The sequence below is a fragment of the Streptopelia decaocto genome, assembly GCF_964273445.1.
Source record: "Streptopelia decaocto genome assembly, chromosome: 24".
In the NCBI taxonomy this organism is placed as follows: domain Eukaryota; kingdom Metazoa; phylum Chordata; class Aves; order Columbiformes; family Columbidae; genus Streptopelia; species Streptopelia decaocto.
This window is the reverse complement of record NC_138679.1, coordinates 2,575,725-2,592,446: the sequence shown is the minus strand read 5'-3', so window position 1 is coordinate 2,592,446 and position 16,722 is coordinate 2,575,725. Positions and strand designations below refer to the sequence as shown.

The following is a 16,722-nucleotide window of genomic DNA, read 5'->3' as shown; positions in this document are numbered from 1 at the left end:
AACTCGAAGCCTAAAAAAGGCACTTGGATATTATCTGGCCGCAGAGAATATAAAATGCCTCAGGGCGGCGTTAGCTCTGGTCGCAAAGATGGAAACCGAGGCAGAACCAGGATGTCACATCACCGAAATCTCCCAGGGAGCCGCACACCCCATTTCTGAGCACACCCCAGTTCCCAACGCGTTCAGTATCAGCTGAGCCCCTCCAGGATTTACCTCCTGGACATTCTCCCTGGTAAATCCCTGGGGAGCGGTGGGTGTTCTCCCCCCTCTTTGCAGCCATCGTGCAGCCTCCTGAACTCTGCAACTTAAAGCCCTTGGAAGCAGCTCACCCCGAGAGCAGCAGCAACCAAAACCACCCCAAAATCTGCTTTTTAAACACCATTTCAGCGTTACCCTGAGCATCCCTCGGGACCAGACCTGTCAGGTCCCCTCCGGAGCGTTGCTGGGGCCGCGGCGGCCGCTCCACCCGGGGGAAGCGCCGCTTCCAAGAGCCGAGAAACAGAAACGGGGCAGCACAAGGAGCACCTAGGAAGCCTTAGCACTATGTGAACTTTGCCCAGCGAGGGAACAACTGCTGCTATAGGGTTTCCATACATCCTTCCACGTGCTGGCTCCGGTGACGCATCAGCTCTGCCAGAGCGGATCAAATGCCCGTGACTGCAGCTGAATCCGCACCCCAACACCTCCCACAAAACCCTAAGGATGAAGCCCCTGGGGGGAAGACGACGGCCCCCAGCCCCCCAGCCAGGCCCTGGTGTCCCCGCTGTGGCCAGAGCCCCCTCCAGCGTCCACCCTGTGCCGCGGGAAGGAGCCAACAGCCGGTCACACCGTCACCCCCTGATGCCAAGTGCCTCGGCCTGGAAAACGGGACGGACTAAAATTATCCCCAGGCCGGCATTTCCCGCGGGTTGGGCTGAAACCTGAACCCCGCGGGACGTCAGCAGCCACCGCACGGGGCTGTCCCACCGCTGCCACCCACGGGGACAATTCCTCTGCTGCTCTGTGCAAAATGGGATCTGGCCAGTCCCCTGCAAAAGGGGGATCCCTGGGGACAAGGGAGGGAGCCCACAGAGCTCTCTGCACCCAAGGGCCTTCCCCGAGCCCCAGGGAGCTCCCCAAAGCCCAAGGACCTTCTCCAAATCCCAGGAACAGCCCCCAACTGTCCCTGAGTCCCCCAAATCTGCTGTAGTCAGAGGCAAGAGGGGCTGGGGGCTCCCCCATCCTGGGAACATCCTGCAGCCCATCCCCACAGCCTGCAGGGAGCTCACCCGCCAGCACTGGGGCTGATAAAGTGAAAAAAACAGCCTTTCCCCTCCCAAATTAAAGAAATCCCTTTGGGCTGGGAGTACAAACAGCCCTTGTGGGCACAGCAGACGAGCTGTCACCCCTCGACGTGTCCTGGCCCCCTTCCCACCACCCGCCTTCCCATGGAGGAGCCACAGCGGCCGCCCCGCTGCACGGAAACCTTTATTTTGTTAAAAGGGGGGAGCGCCCGGTGGGACCGAGGGCTGGGGTGGGAGGAGAGGGGGGTGCGATGCCCCGGGGGGAGCAGGGGACAACCGGGGTCACCCATGGGGCTGCGGCACCTTGGGCCACACAGGAATTGGTCCTCGGTCACGGCTCACGCGTGGCAGAGGCTGAGCTGCTGCCAGGGTTTTGAGGAGGGGTCTCCCCACCAGGACCCCCCCAGACAGGGGCTGCGGCAGCTCCAAGCATTGGGTGGGACAGGGAGGGGGTGACTGGTCCCCAAGGACCAGGTGGAGCAGGGGAGGAGCAGCTGGGGGGTGCACGCGAACGACAAGCCAAGCAAGAGCCGCACGCAGGAAGCCAAAACCCAGGCGAGCGCTACGCCAGCCCCCCCGAGTGGGGTCTCCAGGGAGGCTCACCCCCCCGACACGCCACCGCGAGCCCAGCAGAGCCTGGGGACAGTGACCGAAGGCTGTCAGTGGAGCAGCTCCCCTGGTGAGCGAGGGGCTGAGCCACTGAGGTTCCTTCGGCACTCGGGATCCGCGAAGGACGAGCCAAGCTCGGCTCCAAAGCGGCCGATGTCAGCACCGCCCCCGCTAGCGGATGCTGCCATCCCCCTCTCCACTCTGCAGCTTCTCCCGCTCAATGGACCACACCAGCTCCTGGACAAACTTCATCTCCGAAGCCACCTGCTTGGCCAAAGCCTCGTAGCGGTTCTCCAGCTTTCGGTAACGCCTCTTGAGGCCGTTGGCCACCTGCACCACGCTCTTGGTCTCCTCCTGCGCTTGCTTCTTCAGGGCCTCCGTCTTCTGCAGCTCCTGCCGGATCTGGCGAAGGTCCTGGCTGATGCTCTCATTCTCCTCTTTGTACCACGACTCCTTCTCCTCGTAGATGGACAGCAGGGCCTCGATGTCCTCCTGGAAGGACTTCTTGTTCCTCTCCAGCTCTCGAAGGCTCTCCTCAGCTGCAGCTACCTCCTCCATGACCTTGGAGAAGCGCTCGAAGTTGATGTACGTGTTGTTGGGCGGCATGCTGGAGTGGGATTTGATGGTGTACTCCTTCAGGCGCGTGGTCTTCAGCCGGCGGCGCTCGGGCTTCTTGCAGTTGTCTTCATTGCGGACGTTCCTTCTCTTGATCACCTGTGGAGAGGGACGGCCGTGGTCACCACGGGCACCAAAGCAGCCCCAGCTGCGGGCTGGAAGAGCAGCGGAGAGCTGCCGGTGCATCGGCACGCGCCTCCCAGCTCCTGGATGTTTGACACCCAAAAGGCGACAATTCTTCAACTTCTCACCTTAATCCACGGGTGTTCCAGGCTTTGCGCGATGGTCATCCGCTTCCTGCAACGATAGCAAGGCTGCGACCCAGGGGCAGAGGCTTTGCTGCCTCTGTCCCATTTAAACTCCTGGAAGAGCAGCTCAGACCCCATCACCTCTGGGATGCAGATGAGCCCAGACAAACCCAGAGGCCACCCCAGAGAGGGGCCACATCCAGCTCCTGCACCCTCAGCCGCCTCCTGGGTGCTCAGCTCAGCCCTCGATCCTTCCCAGATCCCTCCTGTTCAGCTGAGCTGCTGCATCCTCAGGGTGAGCCCAGAATTCACCCCATGCCTGATGCCAGGGAGAGACCTTGTTTTCAAGGTTTTGCACAGCACCAAATCCTACAGCAGCAGAGGGGAAACGGGGATAAATGGGGTTTATAAACAAGCAGCACAACAGGGACAGGTAAAGGCCTCTGGGTGCGCAGCAAGCAGGTCAGAGTGAAGCCCCAGCAGAGGCAGGAGCTGCCCGTTCGTGAGGGATCAGGCAGGAGGGACCGTCCCCTCACCCAGCGCAACCCCAGCTCTGCTCCCCGTCTCTCACTTGGGGTCCTTGACGAGCAGGCGGCGGATGAAGTCCTTGGCCAGCTCGCTGGTGTTGCTGAAATACTCCTCGTCAAAGTCATAGTTGACGGCCGATATGTTGGTCAGGGTCTCCTGCTTCGTTTCACCCAGGAAAGGGGACGCTCCGCTCAGCCTGCAGCGAGAACAGGGTGTGACACACCAAAAAGGCAACAGCCCAAGGAGGGGGACTCGCCCTGCAGCACCCGTCTACCCCCGACACCCCCCATACTCACAGAATGTATGTGATGACCCCGATGCTCCTGGAAGAGAGAGGAAGAGGAGGCTGAAGACCCACAGAGCTGTTGGGCCCCTCTCCCTGCGCTTCAAGCACAAGGGGAGATGCACTGGTACAACCCCAGTCCCAGGGACCAGCCACTGGTGCCACTGGTGCCAGTGCTGGAAGGTGTTCTGGGGGTGACACTCACCACATGTCAGCCTCCAGCCCCAGGGGTTCATAGTTGACAATTTCTGGGGCTTTTAGAAGGAAAGAGGGGACAAAACAGGATTATTCTGAGGAAAAGAAGCCTGTCGTCACAAGCACAGCCTGGCGGCTGCACCGGGACTCTGGGCACCTCTCCACAACGGAGCCAAAGCTTCCAGAGCCCAAAGGAGCCCCACAGGCCCATCGCCCACCGAGTCTCACCTACAAACTCTGGGGTCCCAAATATATTCTTGAATTCATTCCCAGCTTCAATCTTGTGGGCGATCCCAAAGTCGATGAGTTTGATGCGAGGGTTTGGCACGTTCTTGTCCAGCAGCATGATGTTCTCGGGCTGCAGGGGGAGAGGAGCCGGCATTTACCCCCAATTGCTCACCCGTGGAAGCCTCGTACCGCCCTGGGCTCCTCTCCCCGGACCAAAGGACACATCCCTTATGTAGGGAGAGACCCCAGAGCCAGCCCCACTGCTCTGCAGGAGCCTGGATGCTCATCCCACTCCCCAGCTGCCGAGCACAGGGTGTTCGCACCCCCCAGACCTCACCTTCAGGTCAAAGTGGGCGATGCGCTTGGAGTGCAGGTAGTGCACCCCATCCAGGATCTGCTTGAGGAACTGGGTGGCCTCCTCCTCTGTCAGCGACTCCTTCTCAGCCAGAAAATCAAAGAGCTCACCGCCCGAGACCAGCTCCAGGATCAGCACCACGTCCGTCTTGTTTTCGAAGATGTCGTGCAGCGTGATGATGTTGGGGTGCTGGATCTCCCGCAGGATGTCCACCTCCCTCTCGATCTCCTCCCGGCTCACGCCCCGGCGGCTGGACGACAGCCGGCGCTTCTTGATAAATTTGGCCGCGTATTCCAGACCCGTTTTCCTCTCCCGGCATTTTCGTACAATGGCAAACTGGCCGCTGCGGGATGCGGGGAGGAGATGAGGAGAGGATCTCCCGCATCGTATGTGCCAGCGTTGCTTGGCAGCGGGGCCAGCACCGGTATGAGGACAAGGGACACTGCACAGCTTCCCCGGGGGGCTGTTGGGAACTGGGGTGCTGCCACATGCAGCCGATGACACCCCCGTGCTCCCAGCACACCCCCAGGGCTCACACACCCTGGCACGGCTGGAGCAGGAGTGTAAACCCCGAGCAGGACGTAGGAAGGGAATTGCTCGCAGGAATGGAGGAAGGAAATTCCTCCCAGGGACACAGCAGCTGCTGACCCTCCCCAGGCTGTTCAGGTGCTGCTGTGACCACCCAGGGCTGGGAGATGTTCCTTGGTCCCCATTTCCAGCCAGGAGCCCCCAGGCTGTTCTCAGGAGCAAATCCCGGAGCCCGGTGGTCCTTGGGGACCATACAGCTCTGATGGGGAAGGTGGTGGGGGAGGAAATGCCTGAGTAACCGCAGATGACAGTTCAAAGTGCGCTGTGGTGGGGGGCTGTGGGGCTCTGGGCATCAACAAGTGCTTCAAGGAGCCAGGTCCTGCTGTCACCGGCATCACTGCTATGGCAGGATCCCAGCTCTGGTCCCTCCTGCCCTGGCCAAGCCCCCCATGGCCCCTCAGCACCTTTCCCCGCGGGCGGGATCCGTCCTGCATCCCCAGGCTGCTCCGTCCCCTCCCCGCTGCCCTGGCCATTGGTCACCCCGCCGGCACGTGGTGACGTCTGGTCCCCGTCACCGGCCTCCGTCACCGGCTTCCGTGCGCGCCCAGACCCAACACGCCTTTATACACCCCCGCATCATGGCCAGGGCCACCCGCAGCCCGCCCGGGAAAGGACCAGCTTTGCCCAGGTGGGATCCAGCCCCCAGACACCTCTCCCATCCCCACAGCTCACACCGCAGCCACAGCACAGCCCCGCAAAGACCTGCAGTACGTCCCTGGGAGCTTCCCCGCTCTTAAAAAAACGCTGAAGCCACCTAAAATGTTTCCACCACACAATTATTTCCCAGTGTCCCAGAAGCAGCGCCCCAAGGAGCCCCGTGCCCAGGCAGCAGAACCCGAGCCCCCGCGGTGCCGGCACCGGGGCTGGCGTGGCCGAGGCAGCGCCCGAGGATCCAAACCCAGCCCACACCCCCCCACTGCGCCGCTTTGCATCCCGGATGATTAAATCCCATTTGCATGCGATGATTCACCCCAGATCCATCCCACCGGCACAGAGCCGGGCGGCAGCGACCCAGAAGTGCTGGAAGCTGCCAGCACCGACCCGGCGGCCCTAGCCAAACCCAGACAGGATGGGAGCTCTGCAGGGAGCTGCTAGGCCTGCCCACATATAGGAGTGAGTTTAATGTTAATTAATGCCTAATTGCTAGAGGTGCCTCGGTCTCAGCACAGCCCCGAGTCCCATTGAGGTGACAAAGGGGATGCCACCAGTGCAGGGACACCACAAGGGCTGCAGCAGCCAGGCGAAGCTGCTGTCCTGGTGTTTGGGCAGGGGGAGCTGCCACAGAAGCCCCCCCAAGAGCACAGCGGGATGTCACTCACCTGCCCAGCTCTTCCCCCATCTCGTAGAAGTCCTCCACGCTCTCCTGCCGGAAGGTGGACATGGCTGCGGGGCCCTGGCAGGGCCGAAGCCACCCCGAGCCTGCGAGCGGAGGAGGACGCCGGGGAGTAGCCGGGGATCAGCACCTGCAGCACCAGAAAAGGGGGTTTGTGCCCCAGGAGCCACACGTTGACACCAGCAACAGACAGTCCCTGCTCGGGGCCAGGGACCCTGTCCCCTTGGGAGGACAATAGACAGGAGCCAGGGAGCCCCAAAGCAGCACGGCCCCCCCAGCCTGATCCCCCACAGCTCCCCCTGCCCCACAGGCCCCACACCCACAGCTCCTTCCTGCCCTATTGCCCCCAGACCCAGAGTTGCCCCCCAGATTCCCACAGCCCCTTCCTGCCCCACATCCCCCCATCCCAATCCCCCACTGCCCCCCAGGCCCCAAACCCACAGCTCCCCCTGTCCCATCGGCCCCACACCCACAGCCCCTTCCTGCTCTATTGCCCCCAGACCCAGAGTTGCCCACCCAGATCCCCCACAGGCCCTTTCTGCCCCACACCCCCCACACCCCCATCCCGCTCCCTCACAACCCTCACAGGCCGCAAACCCTCATCCCTCACAGCCGCACACCCCCCACCCCCACACGCCCATCCCGCTCCCTCACAACCCTCACAGGCCGCAAACTCCCATCCCTCACAGCCCCACCCAGCCCTCACACCCTCCCCAAATTCAATCTGTCGCTCCACAGCCCCCCAAACCGCCCCCCCGAGTCCCACAGCCCGTTCCCTGCCCCACAGCCCCCTCACCCCCCCGCCTCATCCCCCCGGCCCCACCTGAGCCGCCGCCGCCCGCGTCGCCGCATTCCAGCACTGCTACCGGTCCCGCCTACCCTTGGCTCCGCCCACCCCTTTTTGGCTCCGCCCTGTGGGCGGAGCCAAAGGGGTGGGCGGAGCCAAGGGTGGGAGCGCTGTTGCTACCCCGCCCACCCGGTCCTCCCATCCGCAAGGCGGCGCCCCACAGGAAAACGCATTAATCACCATTATCCAATTTTATTAATTCCAGTGGCACTAATACAGGCGGCGATGGTCAACGACGGACAGTCACACTGCATCGATCCTCATTTTGCATGGATTTAACCCATTTTTTCTGGGGAGAAATGAAGGAGGACATCTCCCCCCCAACCTTGCTTTGAGTCAAATAAATACAGATTTGGGCAAATCTAGTGGAAATGTTTTAGTTACAATGGCAAAGATGAGTCATGTGCAACACAGAAACCTATAAGGCTTTTTTTTTTCATTTGTTTCTCCTCATGTAAAGTCTCAAATCGCTATGAAACTGATTAATTAACAATGCAAAGAGATGGTGGTCACAGGCGTCTACCCCTTCACACGGGCATTAACGCTACTTAATTAATTTCTTTTATTTCTTCCCAACCCCAGAGTCCCAACGAGTTTAATTAGAGTTTGTCGAGGAAGTTGTCGAGGGCGGGGATTCCTTCCTTCAGGCCTTTGCGTTTGCGGGTCTCAGCCACCACCTGGGAGGGACGGCTGGCGGCATCAAAGGGATCCCCGGGCAGGATCTGCCAGTGGTCAAAGACACACTGGGGGAAGGCCTGACCCCCCGTGTTGGACCTCAAATCCGCTGTGAAACCTGTGAGGAAGAACAGAGGAGGGTGAGGTTGAAGAAAAAGGGGTGTAGGTCAGTGTCACCTCCAGCAGAACCCACGCTCTGGGTCACCAGTGCTGGATCTTGGGAACAACGTCCCCAAAGGGCATTGGAACAGGCTACCCAGGGCAGTGGTGAAGTCACCATCCCTGGAGGGCTGAACAGACAGAGATGAGGTTCTCAGGGATATGGGGTAGTGTTGGGTTAATGGCTGGGCTTGATCTTCAAGGTCTTTTCCAACCTAAATGATTCTATAATCATTGCTGTAAAACAAAGGATCTCCCTCCTTCCTTCCCAGGACCAGCACTTACCAAAGGACTCGTTGACAGGCAGGTAGGCCTTGACCACAAACATGGGGGTACCGGCCACCTGGGTCTCCTCAAACACGTGGCCACGCTTCCTGTTCAGGACACCATAGATGCCGCCCACCACCTGCTCTGGGCACTGCAAGAGAGAGGAAGGTGTCAAGACCACAAAGTACCTACTCGTTTTCTTCACATGGGATCCTCAGGGCCAAGCAGAGGTTCCTCACCTGGATCTCCACAAGGTAGATGGGCTCCATGAGCCTGGGCTGAGCGGTGAGCACGCAGGCGTAGAGGCATCTCCTGGCAGTGGGAATGATCTGCCCGCCTCCGCGGTGGATGGCGTCGGCGTGCAGGGTGACATCGTGCACGTCAAAACGCACGCCACGCATGTTCTCCTCGCACAGGACCCCCTGGGAAAGCACACAACAGAGGTCAACCAACACAGCACCGGGGGACAACTGGTGTTCCCTACCAGGAGGCTCTGGTCCCTCAGCTCACAGACATCCCTTGGAAGCAGGTTCTAGAGCAGGAAGCACCAGATCCTGCTTGGCATAGCAAGGAGCCACTTGGCAAAGTCCTCATCCTTGCCCAGGACCTAAAAACCAGCTACTCTATCCCCAAGTCACTACCAGAGCTCCTTGGAGGAAGCTTCAAGCACTGAAACCATTTACACCAGTATCTTCATGCAACAGCTCTGTCTCCAGGGACGGGGCTCCGAGCAACCTGAGCTGGTGAAGATGTCCCTGCTCATGGCAGGGGTGGCACTGGGGGAGCTGGGAAGGTCATCAAAAAGGAGAACCTTTTCGTCTTGAGGTTGTGTATGTGTTTAAACTCATGACATCTTCACTCCAGCTGCCACTGAGTTTCATTTAGCCTACAATACACTTCTGAATTATGAAATACATTGCACTGTGACAGTTTTTCTGGAATTTCTTTGTAGAGATAGATGTGCAGTAGGTGTTCATGGCACCCGGCCCAGGCGCTGTCCCTACCTCCTTTGTCGCCCACTGGAAGCCAGCCACCACGCTGTCCTTGATCTCATTCAGGTACTGCACCCCCTTGGTGATGTCGGTCAGGATGTTGGGGCCAGTGCCGTCGGGACCAAAGCACCAGATTTTCCTGGCTTCAGTGACATCCCACTCGTACTTCTCGGCCAGGTAACGAGCTCGCTGCTTCAGCTCCTGACGAGCAGTGACCTCGCCCTTGTCGATGTCCTCGGCCAAGCCATCCGGGAAGGGCCGGGCCTTCATGTACAGCCTGTTGTGTTTGTTGGGGGACTTGGAAAGGCACATCACGTTGGATTCCTCGCTGACTGTCTCACGGTAGGACACAACAGGATCTGATTTCTGCAGTGACAAGGAGCAGAGAAGAGCAGTGAAGCCACCAACCAAACGGCAGCTCAGACACCCACCCAGAGCTCACCAACAGCTCCACCACTGCAGCTCCTCTACCTTGATGGGAATGCAGGCGTGGTCCTCTTCCAGATCCTTCAGGCAGATCTCCAGGTGCAGTTCCCCTGCCCCGGCGATGATGTGCTCCCCAGACTCCTCAATTATGCACTGAGAAGACCATTGATACAGCAGGTGAGGCTTTTGACTGCAATGCAACACAAGCTCTCACACATAAAACACTGTTTCCAATTTTTGTCTTTGACTCCTAAAGCTACTGCAGATGCTCCTTCCACTGATCTGGGGATGACCTGGCACCAAGGCCAAGGTAAAACACCATATTCCCTCCCACTCCGGTAGGGCTGGGACCAACACTCAACACTTTTCTGCTAGCACCACCACAATTAAAGGCAGAAGGCTCCTGTGCCAGCAGGACCAAGATTTCTCCTGTTCCCTGAACGTTTTTGGACACTCACCTGCACCATAGGGTCAGACTTGGCCAGACGTTTCAGTCCCTCCACCAGTTTGGGCAGGTCAGCCGGGTTCTTGGCTTCCACAGCCACACGCACAACGGGGCTGACGCTGAACTTCATGACCCTCATGTTGTGAGCGTGCTCAAAGGTGGTGATGGTTCCAGTCTTCACAAGGAACTGGTCGACACCAACCAGACCAACAATGTTTCCACAAGGCACGTCCTCAATGGGTTCAACGTAGCGGCCCATCATGAGAATGGTCCTGGCAAAAGAGAAAGTTATTTTAATTAAGTCTGAAAGAGGAGGTCCCACCCACCAAGCAGTAACCTGGAGCTGCAGCAGCAGGCTTGAAATCAACAGCCAAGCATCTTGATTGGCCTCAGAGATGAGAAGAGACCCAAGATGGCACCAGAACCACAAATCTGAACCACACAGCACATCCCAGACAGAACTGACCTTTGAATTGGCTTCAGGTACAGATCCTCCTTCTTGCCAGGTGTGTAGTTTGGTCCCATGATTCTGACTTTCAAGCCAGTTGAGACGAGACCAGAGAAGACACGTCCAAAAGCATAGAAACGTCCCTTGTCGGAAGTTGGCACCATTTTAGAGATGTACATCATCAGAGGACCTTTGGGGTCACAGTTCTTAATACCTGGGGGGAGAGATCAGCTTAGTTCAGTGTCATTCTCACACATGGTGCCCTGTCCCTCACCCACCCCTAAACATGAAACCTGTACCTGGTGTTGTCCCAGCCTGTTGACCTCTGGCACATACCCTGGCTGCTCTCTAGTGACTGAGCAGCTCATTCCTCCAAAGTAAAGCTGTGAGCTATACAGCTTCTTCCAACCATACAAGAAAAGCTACAGACTCAAGACCTCTTGAGGCTCTGGGGAGACCTTATGGTGGCCTTTCAGTACTTAAAAGGGGCTGATAAGAAAAGATGGGGACAGAATTTTGAGCAGGGCCTGTTGCAACAGGACAAGGGGTGATGGTTTTAAACTAAAGGAGGGGGATTCAGGCTGGACACAAGGAAGGAATTGTTGTCCCTGAGGGTGGTGAGAGCCTGGCCCAGGTTGGCCAGAGAGGTGGTGGATGAACCATCCCTGGAGACATCCCAGGCCAGGCTGGACGGGGCTCTGAGCAACCTGAGCTGGTGAAGATGTCCCTGCTAATGGCATGGGGTGAACTGGGGGAGCCAGGATGGTCCCTTCCAATCCAAACTATTCTATGATTCTATGAATTACAGTAGCTACCACGCTGTCTATGGGGAGAACAAGACGGCTATAGGCATTTTCAAGCACTTATGTGAAGAGATGCAGGGCAGCAAAGCAGCGACTCCTCGTACCTATAGCAGCCTCATCATCAGGGGGTCCCTCGTAGAGCAGCTCGCAGCGGTACTTCTGGGCTGTGACGGGAGAAGGCAGGTGAATGGTGATCATCTGCAGCAGCGCATCTCCGGCAGGCAGCCACCGCCTCATCACGGCCTGAGCAGAGAGCAGAGTGAGACCCGGGCAGACTGCTCACAACCTGCTCAGCACCCAAGCAGGGCTTGTAGCTGCCTAGTAGTAAATTTACACAGTCAGAGCAGCACAACTACTCATCTCCTCCCCACAGACAATTCAGCCCAATCTCACCTTCAGAAGGGGTTTGCCCTCCTTGTCCTTATCTTCACTGTCAAGCTTGATGTCCAGTTTTTCAATCAGTTTAGCCGCCTCCTCTTTCTTGAAGTGCATGATTGCATCGAAAACCTGGAACAACAGCAGCAGTTTTGAATGTTGCCAGTGACACGGTCTGAAGCAGCAGCACAAACATCTCTAAAGAGAATCTCTGTTCTTGCTCATCACCCAGCTGAAGCCTTTTGGAGGCTCAGACACAGATTTGCCTGCACCAACTTCCTTGCCCACATAGAGTAATGAGATGTGTCAGATATTTAAAATTTCTTCAATCAGACAAGTCAGGTCAAAGTGAAGAAATTTTCCATCATCACACACTGTAACTGAAGCAGAGAGCGTACGGCACAAGCATGTGCTGAATGCTGAGGACCTCACCTTGAAGATGGGGTCAAGGATAAGCTGGCAGAAGGTCCTGGGCAGTTTCTTTCCATCAGGGCTGGTAGCAGACTTGCTGAACTTGCCAGTAGCAGGATCAAAATATCTGGAAAAAGAATCAAGTCAGACAAGTATCAGTGCTCAGTTCAGCTATGGACCTGTGGCTTGTTCTGCTTGTTCAGGTCAGAGGAAAAATGTGCTGCATAAGATCCATCTGCCTAGTTTCCCCCACCACGCCCAGGCTTTCAGAGCTCACCAAAATACACTTAACTCATGTTTACCAGCTCACCATCCCCTCCCCATTTATCTTCATGTTTCCTTCTGTAAAGATTTCATGGGAAACAGCTCTTTTGCCGGCATATGCACAAGGTCACAGAGACAGAGCTGTCAACAGGCACAACCACATCCTCCCTCTTTACCCATCTTCCACAGCATCAGCTGCAGCCAGAACCAATCTGGAATTAAAATCAGTGGCCTCAATTCCTCACCTGTCTCCCCACAGCTTCTTCATCATGTCTTCTACTTTCTTGGCACGTTCAGATGGATTCATCTGGGAATCACCCTTGGCAGCAAACTTTGCAACGTACATTTCAGCAAACTGTTTCAGAGTGAAAGCCCAGCCGTGCAGGCCAGAACCGAAGCCGACGGTACCGAGCACTGGATCAATCTGAAAGGGAATGGGACAGTCAGGTTACAGAGGAGCAGCCACAGAGCATTACAGAATCAGCCTACTTGGTCCCAAAAAACACCTAAGTACAAAGAGTTTGAAGAGGAAGCTTCAGAACTATAGGATCTCCGAACAGTTCTGCGACAGCAGCCATCTCTGAGGTCTGGGGACAGCCTGGCCACACACCCACCCAGCTTTGTACAACAGAACTACATCCATTTTTCATCAATTTGACCAATTACGTATTCAGACAGCTCAGCAGCTACAAAAATGTGTGTGCTGTAAGATTCTTGTCCTTTACAAGAAGGATCAGCAATACACAAAGACCTGCAGCAAGCAGGGAACGATACTGTGTAGACTGGGATCTTGCATCACCCAGTATCACAGATGTGACACAAGCAACAAAGTGTTGATAAAACAAGGGCAGTCTTTGTAAAAAAAGAAAGTAATTTATTGTATTTGTAGTCTTTATTTGCTTAATTTGCCTTTTACTAACAAAAGACATGGAAGTAAAGCCAGCGAGAGCTTCAAAGCAGCACATGCCTGGGCAGTATGGTTGCCAGCATTATTCTGCTCTCACTTCTCCATTTGAGACAGGGAAGAAACAGTGAGGAGTCACAACTGCTCCCACTCACTAGAGCAAATTATTTTTAACCTGGCATTCCCTGCCTTCCACTTACCATGATATTTCCCATGGGGCCACTTTCTCCTTCTCCATACGTGGAGATAATGACGTTGACGTTTTCCACAATGCGCTGGAAGGTCTGGTACAGCTCTTCTGGATCCAGCTGCAGCTCTAGCAGCGCTCGGTCCATCTTGTTCATCATCAGGACAGGCTTGATCCTCTCAGCAATGGCCTGACGCAGCACGGTCTCTGTCTGCACACACACGCCTGACAAACACAGGGGAATTAGTTATCCTCGTCTTCAAACTCACCCAACAAATGCTCCAGCTTCATAGAGCTGCAGAAAACCTTACCAGAGACACAGTCCACAACAACCAGGGCACCGTCAGTGACACGAAGGGCAGCAGTGACCTCTGAAGAGAAGTCCACGTGCCCAGGAGAGTCAATCAGGTTGATCAAGAAACCCGAACCATCCTTGCTCTGCTTGATGAAGGCCAAATCGTTTTCGGAGAGTTCATAAAATAGAGAAATAGCCCTGAAATAAAAGAAAAACCATTTAAATTAACATCTAGAGTTTACCTCTCTCCAATACTTAGAAACAGCTTTTTATCCTGCACATACAGCTGCACCTGGGCTTGAGGATTTCCTGAAGCGCATTCCTGGGAGGCCAGTGTGAGAGATAACCAGGAGCACAAGCTAAAATCTGCCCTTCCTACACTTTTCTGAAATCATAACCTCTCCAGACTCCATGTCACTTAAAGCACCCAAAGAGGATTCAATTTCTTTCAGTCAAGGATTTATGCTTATTCTACCAAGCCCATCCTCCTTTTTGATCCCTTTTTATGTCCCCGGGGTCCTCAAACCACCCATGGTGACACAAATGCCAAGACACAAATGACAAGACAGTCTCTGCGCTGCATCCAGCCGGCATCAGCCACATCCAATAGCCCCAGTGCTAATGCGGGAAGCTGAAGCTCCCACCTCACATCTGTCTCCCAGTGGCCACCAAGGTTGCACTCTACGATTCACAAGCCAATACTTGCTCTTTCATCTAAGCAATCCTCACGAGCAAGAGATGAACTTCTGGACTAGACCAGAGAACACCTGACGTCATCTTGTTCCATCTCATGATCAAAACAGTGAAGGACTCAAAGCCCCCCCAAAGCTAAGACCACGCAGTGGGAGCACCAAGGTGCCTGATGGAAAGGAACTCACGTTGATTTGATGGTGATGCACCGTTCCTGCTCATCCTTCCTTGTGTCGGTGAAACGGGTCTCCCCCGCACGGGCAGAGGCAATGATACCAGCTTTGCATACCAGAGAATCAGTCAAGGTTGATTTGCCGTGATCAACATGGGCAATCACAGACATGTTTCTGATGTTGGCCTTTTTATCCATGATGGCCCGTATCTGGTCTACTGTGAAGTTCACCTTGAAGAAGAGAAGCGGGAGGAGGAAGAAAACATAAGGTATATAGAAACAGCTTGTGGCAGTTCTAAGAGACCAAACCAACACCACAAAAACATGCCATGGTCACACCAACACCAATTCTGTCTGGGCAGCATATGTTTAACAAGACACTCCACAGGGAGAAGAGCAAGGGCATTGCAGACACCAGCTGACAAGCAGAGGGGCCTGGGCCTGCGGCACAAGCAGCGCGCTCCTGCTCTGCCCCCGTGTCCTAGGAACTGCAGCAACGCCAGCGGCTCCTTGAGGCAAACCCCCACGAAAACCAAACCCCATCTGGTTGCTGCTCCGCAGCGGGCAGGTGACAGCCCGGTGTTCCGGGAGCACTGTCCCCGCCCGGGCCGCAGCGTTACATAAGGCAGCCGCCGGCCACCGCAGAGGCCCGTCTGCGGTGTCAACACCGCCCGGTGCCACATCACCGCGGCCGCCACTGCTCTCCCTCCCCACAGAGCAGCCGCAGCACCACCGGGCCCAGCGGCACGGCCGCGGCAGCACCGGGAGGGCCCTACGAGGGCTGACACAGCCCCCCAAGGCCGCCGAACCCCACCCGCCGGGTGAGGGCCCCGATTCTCCCCGGGGACAGTCCCCTCCCCCCCGGCACGCTCGCCAGCCCCACCCCTCTCCCCTCAGCAGCGGCCCAGCCCGGCACCACAGGCCGCTGGCTCCGCCACAGGCCTGCGAGCCGTCCCGGGGCGGCCATCCTCCGCGTCGCAGCGAGCGCGGTGCCTGCTCAGCCCGTCACGGCGGCGGCAGGACGCGGGGGCTCACCATGGTGGCGGATGGCGGTGGATTCTCCGGGGCGGGGGGGTGACAGCAATGGCGGCGGCAACAGCCCTGTCTCGCTGGCGAGCGCAGAGCGGGCGGAAGAGAACGCTGACGTCAACCGCCCCCTTCTTATACGACCGCGCCGGCCGGGGGGCGGAACATGCGCACCCTGCGCTCAGAGCGCATGCGCGGCCGCGCCTCTCTGGCCTGCAGCGGCCGGCAGGCTCTATGGTTGGGAGGACTGTTCCGCCGGGGCGAGACCACGTGGCCGCTCACCGGGGCTGCACCGGGGCCTACGGGGGGGCTGCGACCTGCAGCTCCCGCCCCGCGCTGCCGTGACTCCGCCCGGGCCGCAGCAGGGGCAAAGTCCTCCCCGTCCTCTGCTGGTAACTCGGGTGGGAACCGACCCGGGGGACCGGAGTCGGTACGGCCGCTGCGGGCGGTGATCGACGGGCAAGGAAGAGGCCGGTAGAGCAGACCCCGGTACCAACACCGACCACCGTTGGGCTCTGCCCGCCCTGCTGCTCTCCGCCCCGCCAAGGCCGGTCGCTGCCGTGGCCCGGAGCCCTCCGCCCGCCTCGGCCCCGCAGGGTCCTCGAGGTGCGCATGCGCCAGCCGGCCCGGCCGTAAGACAGGGCGCCGGCGCTGCAGCGCCCCCTGCGGGCGGGGAGGAGCAGCACCCCCTGCAACGGGGCCGACCCAGGAGCACCGGGAACCGCGGGGACCCGCACCCGGCCGGACCCCCGGGGCTGTCCTGCAGCCACCGAGCCGGCGCACCGAGGCGCCTCATCACCGGGGAACGGGGCCTCACCCCGCAGCCTCGGGTTGCAGCACCGGGGTTGTACCCAGGGCTGAGGGGCTCTGGCTGGGACCCCGGGGACCACCGAGGTCCCTTTGGGGACACCAGCAGCCCTGCTCCTCCTTGGGCAGCTGTGTGATTCCTTGTGCTCAGGCGGAACAGAGTGCAAGAAAGCCCAGCTGATGGGTGCGGAATGACGGTGCAGCGCCAGGGAAGGCCCCACACCCCATTTTGGGGGATTCCTGCCAAGCCAGCACAGGAACCAA

General features: G+C 57.8%; 2 protein-coding genes across 2 annotated transcripts; both read right to left on the bottom strand.

The window, feature by feature from the left end:
- Positions 1–1,449: 1,449 nt before the first annotated feature.
- DAPK3 (death associated protein kinase 3) lies at positions 1,450–7,150 on the bottom strand. The gene is made up of 9 exons (XM_082072152.1): positions 7,089–7,150; positions 6,252–6,395; positions 4,327–4,687; positions 3,990–4,119; positions 3,772–3,820; positions 3,580–3,606; positions 3,327–3,479; positions 2,759–2,804; positions 1,450–2,606 (listed from the first exon to the last, which is right to left on the bottom strand). The coding sequence occupies exons 2-9, from the start codon at positions 6,311–6,313 to the stop codon at positions 2,064–2,066; spliced, it is 1,371 nt and encodes a 456-aa protein (XP_081928278.1). The 5' UTR covers positions 6,314–6,395; positions 7,089–7,150; the 3' UTR covers positions 1,450–2,063.
- A 138-nt stretch (positions 7,151–7,288) lies between these two features.
- EEF2 (eukaryotic translation elongation factor 2) lies at positions 7,289–15,809 on the bottom strand. Its single transcript, XM_082071750.1, has 15 exons — positions 15,661–15,809; positions 14,642–14,856; positions 13,780–13,961; positions 13,482–13,693; positions 12,623–12,801; positions 12,135–12,240; positions 11,721–11,834; positions 11,432–11,570; positions 10,543–10,738; positions 10,090–10,348; positions 9,677–9,784; positions 9,218–9,571; positions 8,453–8,635; positions 8,232–8,364; positions 7,289–7,905 (listed from the first exon to the last, which is right to left on the bottom strand). Exons 1-15 carry the CDS (start codon positions 15,661–15,663, stop codon positions 7,712–7,714), a joined length of 2,577 nt encoding a protein of 858 aa, XP_081927876.1. The 5' UTR covers positions 15,664–15,809; the 3' UTR covers positions 7,289–7,711.
- Positions 15,810–16,722: the final 913 nt, after the last annotated feature.